The sequence below is a fragment of the Myxine glutinosa genome, chromosome 1 (genome assembly GCF_964187855.1).
Source record: "Myxine glutinosa chromosome 1, kmMyxGlut1.1, whole genome shotgun sequence".
NCBI lineage: Eukaryota > Metazoa > Chordata > Myxini > Myxiniformes > Myxinidae > Myxine > Myxine glutinosa.
This window is the reverse complement of record NC_136261.1, coordinates 438732799-438745779: the sequence shown is the minus strand read 5'-3', so window position 1 is coordinate 438745779 and position 12981 is coordinate 438732799. Positions and strand designations below refer to the sequence as shown.

The following is a 12981-nucleotide window of genomic DNA, read 5'->3' as shown; positions in this document are numbered from 1 at the left end:
GTGCGCATGGAAGCAGCCGCTTCACCTGTTTCTCAGTCGCTTTTCACACGCTGCCAAGTTACTTTGGAACCGCATGTTTATATAGGAAGAGTTCATCAGGAGTCGATCTACTCTCTCCTGGTACGTAGAATTTCAACAAAAGCCACATCATTGTTCATATTGGTAAATATGATTCCATCGTGTTTGAAAAAACTGGAAAATTGGGAAAAAATTGGAAAAACAATATAGCCTATTTTACTCCAAGGGGTCCCAAGGATTACCCCCCCCCCCCCCCCCCAAAATTTCGTTGCGATCGGTTCAGCTGTTTTTGCGGTACCTTCAAACGGACGGACGGACATTTGTTGAATTATAGTAAGATTATTATTATACAGCAGTATTGTTTTCTTAATAATAATAATAATAATAGCATTAATACTAATAATATAGTAAATATAATCGTAACACTGCAATCCTTTTGTCATTATTGCAAAGTTTCTAGATTGAAGCGATGTATGGTTGGTTCATTGTAACTCAAAACATAAAATAAACAAAGCAGTGTTTCAATGCTACCGCTTCCGGTCTTGCTGGCGAGGTTTCATTTATTCGCAGCTCTCCATGCTCCATCGAAATCGAAGTTAAGTAATTGTTCCCATTTGTATTTTCGTTATAACTGTATTTATTTTATGGTGTTGTACGTATAGTGTGGCCCGAGGAAGATTTTCGGTGCAAATCTTTCATACCTGTATAGAAAATCGTGTTAATTTGTGTCGTGTATTTTGAAGCCTTGTACAGTGTCCAACCTTGAGGCTTTGTTTTTCTCTCAGCTGTCCGTCGTTTGTGCTCCAATAACTTTCGTTCTCTGTTTTCCCAGTCTTCTCACCCCATAGCCTACTCCTTTGTTAAAAATCTCAACTAAAAAAAAAACAAAAAAACAAAAAAAAACATTTCCTTCTCTGTTCTTATTTGTTGTTCTCATTCGTTTATTCGTTCCTATACGTTCATTCATTCTTCGACCACGTGTTTCTCCCCCATTTCCCCAGATAGTTTTCACTGTTAAACTTTAAAATGTTTACACTTTCCCCTGAAGTTCTGTATTCCGTCGTATATCATAACACCGTTTTCTTCTTCTTCTTTAAAAGGTAGCTTTCGACTTGCTCACCAAATCTATTCATCCCAAAAAAAAATTCCATCTCTTGCAGTGCCTCTTTTCTACATTCCCTAAACTATCCTGCACTCCATCCTCCCTCCAGCATCCTTGAACGTATTTTTGACTCGAAGATCACAAGAAACTCATTTTGCAATAAATGTTCGTTTCCCATTAATCATACACTTTCTAAAATCCAATCTCACCCCTCCCCTCCAAATCTTACCCATCACCCCTCCCCTCCAAATCACCCCCATCACCCATCCCTTTCAAATCTCCCCCCCTTGCCCCTTCTCTCCTAAACTCCACACACACCCCTCCCCTCCAAGACTCCCCCCTCACCCCTCCCCTCCAAATCTCCCCCATATCCCATCCCTTTCAAACCCCTTCCCTTGTCCCTTCCCTCCTAAACTCCCACCTCACCCCTCCCCTTCAAGTCTCCCCATCCTCATTTCTTCTCAATTTCCCCCCTCTCACTCCCCCTCCTCAAAGCGTCCTCCCCGCTTCTCCCCCCCTCTTCCAACTTTCACCTCCATCTCCCCCAACCTTCTGCCTTGCTCTTCCCCCTCCTCAAATAACACCTCATTGTGCCTCACCCAATCACCATCAAACATTTTGTCCACCCCATCCTTCCCTTTCTCCAAGCTATTCTGAAATCTCTGACACACCTTCAACAGCTCTCCCTACCTCTTCCACCTCTTCCACATCTTACCCTACCCCTCCTCCCCCCTGTTCTGTATCCGATGCTCCCCCTTCCTCTTCATTAACGGTATGGACCTCAAACATCCGGGGCCTTCGTTCAAACTTAACTGATCTCCCCATACAAGTTGCTTCTGACAAACCAGACGTGATCTGCTTAACAGAAACTTTCCTCCTTCATGATGTCTCTGATTCCTTAGTATCTCTCCCGGGTTACTCCCTCCACTGGTATGATAGACCTGAGCCTTGTCCTGGAGGTGGGGTTGCTATCTTTATCAAAAATTCTCTTCCTCACTCGCCCTGCACTGCACTCTCTCCACCTCACCCCTAGGAATACCTCTGGCTACGGCTTCCCCTTCGCTCCCACCTCTTGCTCATATGTGTGTTGTAACGTCCACCAAACAGTGATGACTACATCTACATCTCGCTGTCTGATAATATGGACCAACTTCTATCTACTCATCCCAACTCTCTCTTCCTCATATGTGGTGATTTCAATTGTCACCATGCCAGTTGGCTGGGTGTGGGTACCTCTCTCACCAGCCATGGCTCCTCAGCAAAGGACTTCTGTGACTCACTCGGACTGACACAGTCTGTCAATTTCCCGACCCGGATCTCAGTCAACGAAGCATCTTCTCTTCTGGACTTGGTTATGACTAACTTCCCTGAAAATGTCTGCTGCTCTTCTTCTGCTCCAATCGGATCATCTGATCATGTGCTTGTTAAAGTGGACATCTCTCTGACCATTCTCAGGGAGCCTGCTCAGCATCGATGAGTCTGGCATTTCACTCAGGCCAACTGGCACGGTCTTCAAGCAGCCATCAATCATCTGGACTGGTCTCCCATCTCTACCACCTCTGACATCAACTCATCCTGGGAATTCTTCCAAAGTAAATTGCTCTCTCTCATGCACAGATTTATCCCATCTCGTCTTCAGTTGTCATACCCTTCCTCCCGTCCATGGTACATGGAATCTTGTGGTGAGGCTGTTGCCCAGAAACAACTTGCCTTCGTCTCCTGGAAAGCAAATCCAACGGAAGGAAATCTCATTTCCTTTCACAAAGCCCGAAACAAATGTGTGTCCACCCTCAGGAGAGCCAGGAAACAATATCTCTCCGTTCTCAAGACTGAACTCTCTTATCTGTCTCCCTCTTCCAAATCCTGGTGGCGTCTGGTCAAATCTGTTTCTGGTGTTTGTTCCCCCTCCATCCCCTCCCTTATCTCAAATGGCGACACAGCTGACTCCGCACGTGAAAAAGCTGAATGCCTCAACTCTGTGTTTGCCTCTAAATCTTGTGTCCCAAACCCATCCGTCTCTGTACCCACCGTACCCAGTTGTACCCAGCTGCTCCTGGACTCCGTGTCCTTCCTCCTGACGAGGTGGAAAAGTTTGTCAACCCTCGACTCTGATTCTGCAACTGGACCTGACGGCATCAGCCCACGGGTCCTAAAATCCTGTTCTTCTGCTCTTTCACTCCCTCTCTCTGTTCTCTTCACCCTCTCTATTGCTCAAGGTCAACTGCCATCTGCTTGGAAATCAGCCAACATCACCGCTTTGCACAAAAATGTGCAAAAACAGATCCTAGAAAATACAGACCAATCAGCCTTCTCCCAATTATCAGCAAAGTCATGGAATCCATCATTGCTTCGGATATAAAATCTTTCCTCTTCTCCAATGGCTTGATCTCTGATCATCAATTTGGTTTCAGACCAGGTCACTCTACTCTGGACATGCTGCTTCTGCTGTCTCAACAATGGACGGAGGTCCTCAATGCCAAACAGGAAATTAGAGCCGTCTCCCTCGACATATCATGTGCCTTCGATACGGTCTGGCACCCCGCTCTGCTCACCAAACTCTCCTCCTTTGGTATCCATGGCAATCTCCATGCATGGCTGGCAGACGTCCTCTCTAGTCGTAGTCAATGTGTGGCCCTGAATGGGTTTCTCTCATCTCCTCTTCCTGTTCAGGCTGGAGTTCCCCAAGGCAGTGTTCTGGGCCCTGTGCTTTTTCTGGTCTTCATCAATGATCTCTCTGACTCTCTTGAAAATCCTCTCTATCTCTTTGCTGTTGACTCCACTCTCTGCTGCTCCATTCCTCATCCCTCAGATCGGCAGTCTGCAGCCTCCTCACTCTCTGCAGACCTGGACAAAATCACAGACTGGGCAAACAAGTGGAACATGTCTTTCAATCCTGACAAATCTCACACTCTTACGATGTCTCTCCGAAAAGACCGACTGGACAACCCTCCCATCTACTTTCTGAATAATCCTCTCCAATAAGTTCTGTCACTCAAGCTTTTGGGTCTCACTATCTGCCATGAGCATTCCTGGGAAAGCCACATTTCCAAGCTGGCCTCCAAAGCCAGTTGCCGACTGGGCATCCTCCGTCGTGCGAAGTCCTTCCTTGGCACACCTGAGCTCCTCACCACATACAAGGCTTTCATCCGCAGCTCAATGGAGTACTGCTCTCCCCTCTGGGCTGGTGCTCCTGCCTCACACCTAGCTCGTCTTCACGCTGTTGAAACAAAAGCATTCAGAATCATTGGAATCTCCCGAGATGACGCTATCTCCGAGGGCCTTTCACTTACTCACCGCAGGCAGGTTGGAGGTCTTTTTGTCTTCTAACGACTCCTCTCCGGCCATGCTCCCCCAGCTCTCTCTGGGCTCTGTCTCCCAAATATTCTTACAGGTCGCACAAGATCTGCCTGCAACCCTCTTATGGTTAAACTGCCAAAATCAAGACTCTCTGCTCACCTTCACTCCTTCATTCCTCTTTTCTCCCGCCTCTGGAACAAACTCCCTCACTCTCTTCAATCCCACTCCTCCCTCCTGGTCTTTAAAACGGCTGTTCACCACCGTCTCTTATCTTCCCCAATCCAAAACCTTGATCTTTTCTACCCCCGCTAATTTCACAAACAAATCCACTTTTTGAGGTGCCGACTTCTTTCCTGGAATTCCTTGGTGTCCTTGCGTTTTATACCTATCCTGCCCCCCCCCCCCAGGCCCTCTCCCTCCCACACATCTCCCGATGTCCCTGCACTCAAATGTTGTGTTTGTGTGCTTCCTCCCCTTCTCTCCCCATCTTGTTGACCGCTCCCCTTTTTATATATTTTGTTTGCTTGTTTGTTTGATTTGTTTGTTTGATAAATGTTAGGTCTTTCACGAGCCTCGACTCTGTGTACCAAATATATATATATATATATATATATATATATATATATATATATATATATATATATATATATATATATATGTGTGTGTATATATGTGTATATATATATATATTACCTTCATTATTTGCTAACTGGTATCCCCACCGAGGTCATACTCTCCTCTTCAACTAAAGTATCAAATAAGCCCGGCTTTGCCACTGATAGACTTTCGGTCTTGTTTATTCAACCTTTGAGATGAAACGTAACAGCGGGTTTACATCTAACATGGACAGAGGCATATCCATCAACACATTTGCTTTGGATTATATTTTCTAGTTTCAATTTTATCCTCCATGTGCATCAATTTTGAAAATAAATAAATTGCAACCCTGAAATGTTAATTCGGACTTATTGGATGTTGCAATTTCCTATTGGATTCCTGCACTCAAAAATATTTTCAGATATGAGTGCCCACTTCATTTTACCTTCAAAACCCACTCCTGGTACAGTGATCTGATCCTATCAGCCATAATCCATTATACTTTTGGTTAATTTCTACATTTTCTCTGAAAGTTTCTTATTGATTTTTGAATAATCAAACAATGATTCCTCCCAGAACTCCAGCAGAAATGCTGAGGACAGTTTGGAGGAGAAGCGGAGGTTGGTGTGCCAATTGGTGAATGAATCTGTGGATCTGATGAAGAGTGAAATCAACAAGAGGAAAATGGAGAAGCTTTCTCTTCTTGGGAAGCAGAGGGAGAAACTGGAGCAGCAGATGGAGGATCTACGTCAAGGAAAATCCACAATGGACGCAGCATTCCAGGATCTGGAGGCCGTTTCTTTTCTACAGGTGTGGTTTATCATAAACGTATTGCAAAAGTTTTATTGTTTAAAATATACTGTTTGGGGGGAGTTTGTCACCATTCAAGTATAAGCCTTGAGTTGAGGCCTTGTTGCATGTCACGATTGATGGTAAAGGTGCAGTATACCATGCAATGGTTCAAAAATGATGAATGAAATGGACGAGAGAGGCGAGTGAATGCATTTCCAGGTGTGTTTATGTCATCATGAAGTGAGATTTAAGTTTTGTCACAATGAAGGTTTGGGATAAGAGTGAGTTCATGTCATGGTCTCCAAAGCAGTGATACAGCATGACTACCTGGTCACTGTTGAGGGTTTCAATCATTTCATCCAAGGATTTTATCCAAGTGATGCTCACAGTGACCTCCAGGTACCATGACATCATGGCTTTCGTCATGTGCTGGATCATTCGTGAATGTTTTGATTTATCCAGGTAGTCAAAGTTACCTGCATGTAACCACCTGGAGAACGTTAGCATGAATTATGGTCAAACAACCTCTTCACACACTTTGTTCCTGAACGATTCAATGTTATTCATGTGAATACTGTTTGGGTTATACAGATTTACCTTATCAGGTGTTTTCACCAAAGGGAAGTGTCGTACTCTTTCAAAATTAAAATCAAATTTATATTTTCCTTACCAAATTGAAAACGTCTTTCTTTGTTACCCCGTGCATGCGAAGCCTTCATCTCCTAAACTGTGTCTCAACGTCGTCTTATTGCAGTGTACATGGTGATGTACAAGATTGCTTCAGTAACACTAAACACCTGGATATTTTTAATGATGATCTTTAAAATCACTTTTATTAAAATTGGAGAACGTAATTGAACACTGTGTGGGTATTATGTTCTGTGAACTCTCTAGTATTTAATAAATAAAAACAAACATTCATTTATTCAAATATCTTGATCTCATTCTTTGTTTTCTTCCTTTTCAGGGTTCCAAGGACCTGCTAAAAAGGTGAGACTGCATTGGTATCCGACACATTATCAGCACATCCTGATGTTTTTGACCCAATCGTGTTTTAAACATTTAAATATATTTACTAAATAATAAAATGATGCAAAATAAAGGGAGACTTTGAGAAATGAGGATGAGGGAAAGAATGAGGATGAGGGAAAGAATGAGGATGAGGGATAGAATGAGGGTTAGTGAAAAAATGAGGGTTTGGTAAAGAATGAGGGTTAGGGAAAGAATGAGTGTGAGAGAAAGACACACGGGGTGAACAAGATGTAACTGATTCAGGTTACTCAGTTGTCCTCGTGAACTAGATTATTTTCCTCCCGCGATTTCCTTCCCCATTTCTGATCTATAAATGAACAGTTTTGGGTTAATTTAGGGAGGAGGTCATTATAAAGTTCATTTGTGTTATTAATTGGACACAAACTTTTAAAAGCTCCTTAAATCCTCATTGATCCTCATTTGAGTTTATCTTGTTTAGTTCATTCCTTTCTGTCCTTTTCTTTATTCTTTCCCATCCTCATCAACTTAAAACTATTGACTTCTAAATTGTCGAGATCTACTGTGTTCATTGATGAACTCGAAGTCTCAAACATCCTTGAATACTCTGTTCTGCTAATTTGCTCGTGTTCCACTCGGTCTTATTGATTCTTCTCTCCATGTCCATCTGTGATCTATGCTCACCTTCTTCTCTCCATGTCCATCCATGATCTCTGCTCACCTTCTTCTTCAACTGCTCTTTCTATTTATTCCTCCTTCCCTTCCGAACCATTTCTAAAGATAATTCATAAAACACCTTACCCCACACTGTCTTGAGAAAATGGCATGGAAGGGTCTTTTCAACTCTTGGTTTGCGTTTCCGAGCACGATCTATATTTTTTTTGGTGTGGACCTCGATATTTTCCAAGTTTGAAAGCGTGAACAGCAAATTTGATTGGTCAATATAGCGGAAATTTGCGTTTCTCCAAATACTGCTAAACTGGAGGTTTTTGGAAGTGCTAACAAAGGGATTTGCATTCTTGTGTTCAAAATATACAACACAAGCTGAAGAACCTGGCGTTGCTCGGAGAAATTCAAAGTAATATGAATATTGATATATAATAATATGTATATTGACATATAATGCGGCGCCAATTTGATTCAAACAGCTGCAAGAAGAAGCAAATGTATTTTATTTGCCAGATGTAGGGTGCCCCTTTATAGGAACTTTTCTGGAGCATTTCTTGGTTCCTCCGAAGAACACAAGGGTAGTCCAGCATGCACATGAGATTTTTTCAGAATGTCCCTTCTTTACTATAATTTTCCGCATAGCACATACCATATCGAGGGGCCTTTTCTATGCTCCTGGCATTTTCCGCAAGAATACACTCACGGTCGAAAGTTTTATAACACCTCAATTTTTCAAGTTTCTATTGAAATTTACGCACTTTAATGTCTCAATGTACAATGAGATAAGCATAGAACAAATAAATAATTGGAAATAAAAAAGAAATCATAGAATCATTTTGTTTAGCATTTAATTGAAAATTTTTTACTCAACAAAGTAGCCTCTTTTGCAGATATAACCGCCAAACACACTCGTGGCATTCTTTCTAGAATGGAAATCAAATATAGTTCGGGAAGTTCTTCCCAACATTGTTGCAGAAGTTCCCACAAATGTGTTGCATTTGAAGGTTGCTTTCTTTCACGCTTCTGTCCAGTTCATCCCAAACCAGCTCGATGGGGTTTAAGTCTGGAGACTGTGCTGGCCATTCCATGATTTGAATCCTTCCGTCGTGTTCTTTTCCTCGAAGGTAGTTTTGACATAGCCTGGAGGTGTGTTTTGGGTCATTATCTTGCTGGAGGATGAGCCCCTGACCAACTAGGCTTATGCCAGAGGGTATTGCATACCACTGCAAAATGCTGTGGTAGCCCTTTTGGTTCAGGGTGCCCGTCACTCTGTGCATCGCCGACTGGATACAGCAAAAGAACCCCAGACCATCATGCTTCCTCCTCCATGTTTGACAGTTGGTGTCACACTGAGGAACCATCATTTTGCCTATTCAGCGGTGTACAAAAACCCTGCGTGATGAACCAAAGATTTCAAATTTTGATTCTTCGGTCCACAAGACCTTCTTCCACTTTTCCAGTCTTCAGTAGTCCACTGGCAGTGCTTCATGGCTCAGGCAAGCCTCTTTTTCTTATTTTGCCATCTTAGCAATGGCTTTCTTACTGCCACTCGACCTGTCAAACCTGCAGCTCGAAGTCTTGTCTTCACAGTTGAAACTGAGAAGACTTTCTTACTTCGACCAGTGTTAAGGTGTGTTTGAAGCTGTTGTCCTGTGAGCCACCTATCACGCAAGCTGTTGACTCTCAGAAACTTGTCTTCTGATTCTGTTGTGGCTTTGGCTCTGCCAGACTTCTTCCTGTCAGAGTTTCCTCCAGTTTCCAAGTGCCTTTTGATGGTGTAGGAAACTGTACTCACTGACACCTTGGCTTTATTTGCAATTTCTTTGCAATGATTCTATGATTTCTTTTTTTATCTCCAATTGCTTATTTGTTCTATGCTTAATTTCAGAGTACATTGAGACATTAAACTGCATAAATTTAAATAAAAACTGGTAAGATTGAGGTGTTCTAAAACTTTTGACCGGTGGTGCACTTGTCATCTTCCCACTCATCAACTTTCACAATGAACATCCCACCCAACAAACATTACAGAGTCAGAGAAAATATACAATTTCTTACATATGGTATCATAGGTATGCAAGTGTCATCCATGCATGGAACATGATACACTGTCGAACAGTACAGGACAAATGCTTTAGTAGATGGTGTACATCAACATGAATTACAAAGAGATTGATCTACAATGGACATGGCTTATAACATTTTAACCTGGATACATGAATTACAAGGAGATTGATGGACAATGGACAAAGAAATGGTTTATAACATTTGAACCTGGATACATGAATTACATGGAGATTGATGGACAATGGACAAAAACATGGTTTATAACATTTGAACCTGGATTCTCTGCATCTTGTCCGAGGAGCTCAGATGGGAACACGAACAGATGGTAACAAGCATTACTTCGGAGAATGGTGTTGTCCCAAGTCCCACCACAAACACCTTGTTGGATTATTCTCATCTAGGTCTTCTCTCTGCAGACAGATGGTTTTCTATCCCATCACTTCGGAACATGGCCTTTGTTCTGTCCATCTCCTGCCAGGAAGCCGAGTCCATGACCATCTGACTCACCAAATCTGCTTCTTGCCTCGTGCTCTTCATCTCATCTTTCAATCATCTCATTCATCATTGATTTATTCTTTCTCCAACGCACACCTCATTCTCGACAACCCTCACCGACACTCTCTTTCCATCCTGTTCATCGGTTTTTTCTACCCGTTTACTTTATTCTCAATTCGGCTCCTCTAGAATCTCGACTTCTGAATAAAAATACAAATTAATACAAAAATTCACTCGATCTATTTTCTATTTTTAATTATTTACAACTCTTTTCCAGATTACTTGTTTTGATTTGTAAAAATGTATTATTTTAACAATATTCTCTCCTCCAAGAATTTTTAAAACTGATGTTTTCCCTTTTTATTCCAAGGCTCGAGACCATGTCAGACTTTAAATCCGTGAAGAGGACACCGCTCCCAGTTCTGGACTTCTCGCAGGAGGAGAAGAACTTGGATGAGCTCATCATACTCAATAAGAACTTTCTTGAGAAGATACAGAGTGAGTGACACAAACTGGACATTTTATGAAGAAAATAATAAGGGAACACAAAACGTGGCATAAATATGAAAGAGAAACAGGAAGAGACTAGAACGGCACTCATGGGAGAGTATACCTCCGCCAGGTGAACACTTTACGTTTTGTATCCCAGAGTAGACAAGGCAATCACAATACAGAATCACATTTAATCAAAATCATCCATCCACAACTTTTTGACATATCCTGCTATATATCGTTTTTGGCCCTATGTCCCAATGGTGAAGAATCACTTAAAAAATTCTACTAGCTGGATACGGATCCAGACTTTCACCAAAATTGAATTGTTTTTTCCTTCTCATAAACACAACCTGTCCAACAAGTTTCGTCCAAATCTGTCCATAACGTTTTGAGATATCCTGCTATTTATCGTTTTTGGTGTTAACCCCCAATGGTGAAGAATCACTTTAAAATTCTACTGGCTGAATCCGAATCCGGATCTTCACCAAAATCTAATCATTTCATCGCTGTCACATATGCTACAGCTCTGCCAAATTTTGTTTGAATCCGTCCACAACTTTATTGAGATATTTTGTTCACAAACGGACAGACAGAAAGACAGATAGACAGGGGTGAAAACATAACCTCCATCCACCTTTAAAGATTCCAGAAAAGGAACAAATAATAATATTTTTATTATGTTCCAAATCATGGCTCACGATGAGTGAGGTTACAGAGTGCAAAACGCAAACATGGTTTCAGTGGGGAAACAGGTGTACACAACAGGTAGATGCAACATGCGAGGTATCCAACAAACAGGAGAAAACTAAAGATGGGAGGGGAGGAAATATCTGAAACCATGGGGTTTGGGAGAGGTGGGGTTCATAAGGGCAGAAATATTTGCAGGTAGTGATGGGAGATGTCACAATATGTTGGTGTAACATGCACTTGAAGTTCCTGGAAGGAAAATTTGGATTGAATCGTCTCCCGAAAGCAGTTCCACAAATCGGATAAAATATCAGATATTTGCAGTAAGTCGAGATTTTGGGAGTTTGATCAGAAGGAATTACTGTAAGAAGGGATTCATCCTCGATATATTAGAGATGGTCGGAGATCGAAGAGAGCAGAGGGATCAAGAATGGAGGAAATGGGGTTTAAAAATCACAGAAACAACATGCATGAAGAACTCATGTAACGTGTTAGATGGGGTGATGTAATAGACACTGGGGAAAACGGCGGTAAAACCCTGAATCAATTTCTAAATATACCTTTTTCAATTATAAACTTTAACACTATAACGCAAATCACCTTCATAATACCTCCAAGAACCATGTTATATGTCGACATCCAGCAAGAGATTTATTTTCATCGTGACCCCGAAGCCGTTCTATCAAGAGGAAAATAAAATGGAAGAAAAAGGAAAGAATGAAAAGGAGGGAAATATGGAATTTTAAATAATCTGTAAATGGAGCGAAGAAGAAGAACCCTGTTCCCGTTTCCCTTCACTTCCAAAGATTTATCAAGTTCTGATCCAGCTCCACCTTCTCCAGATGCTCCACTGGCCCCTCTGTGGAAATTATTGGAGAATAACAAAAACTACAAGATGTGAAATTTTCTTGTTTCATGCTTTTGAAGATTGTTTTTATCTTTTAGCCAAATATCTAAATATGTACAGATACATTCAATGCACCCCCCCCCCCATGCCAAATAAATATATCGTATATGCGCAGTACTGCACAAGTGTACTTTGTGAAACCCATCCATGGAAATGATCATTATGGGGTCATCGGCCCCACAAATATCTGTAAGGTATTTCGACAAACTACGATCAATTGTCGTACACGTTTATTCACTCTGCCGATACAGGCCCGATTCACCTCAGCGCCATCCGAGCTGGGGCGTAGGGATACAAGGCGGTCCCGGTGTAGGGATACAATGCGGTCCCGGTGTACGGATACAACGGTGAATATTTGCAGCTTCATACATGGCATCCTCCCCTTTAAGTCCAAAATTACCAAGAGCAATATGTGCTAGATTTCAAGAATTGACATTTCAAAAGCAACATTTCAAAAACATGTGAAAATATGTGTGCAAACGATTATGAGAATAATGAAAATACGTGAAAATAGAACATATGTCACCGTGAAAATAGAACATGTGTCACCGTGAAAAAAAACATCTTCAAAGATTCAACCGGTCGGGTGCTTTTCTCTCACGCATTGAGCGTCGCGTTGTACCAGTAGATACAGAGTCCGAGGTGATTCCTTTGGGTCGCGGTGTAACAGTGGATACAGAGTCCGAGGTGATTCCTTTGGGTCGCGGTGTACCAGTAGATACAGAGTCCGAGGTGATTCCTTTGGGTGGCGGTGTACCAGTGGATACAGAGTCCGAGGTGATTCCTTTGGTCTCCACGAAGGGTGTAGCATTCACAGAGATTTTCGGGGCATCCGAGCCGGCTGGAGCGGCCACGACGATCTCCG

At 42.1% G+C, this 12981-nt stretch overlaps 1 protein-coding gene across 2 annotated transcripts in view; it reads left to right on the top strand.

Annotated features, from left to right (window-relative positions):
• LOC137420294 (E3 ubiquitin/ISG15 ligase TRIM25-like) overlaps nucleotides 1–12981 on the top strand; it is a 46225-nt gene that overhangs the window by 17231 nt on the left and 16013 nt on the right. For both annotated transcript variants that reach the window (XM_068105656.2, XM_078770744.1), the window contains exons 4-6: nucleotides 5591–5824; nucleotides 6774–6796; nucleotides 10398–10525. In XM_068105656.2, the coding sequence (XP_067961757.2) occupies nucleotides 5591–5824; nucleotides 6774–6796; nucleotides 10398–10525 (385 nt within the window). The remainder of the gene's footprint in view (nucleotides 1–5590; nucleotides 5825–6773; nucleotides 6797–10397; nucleotides 10526–12981) is intronic.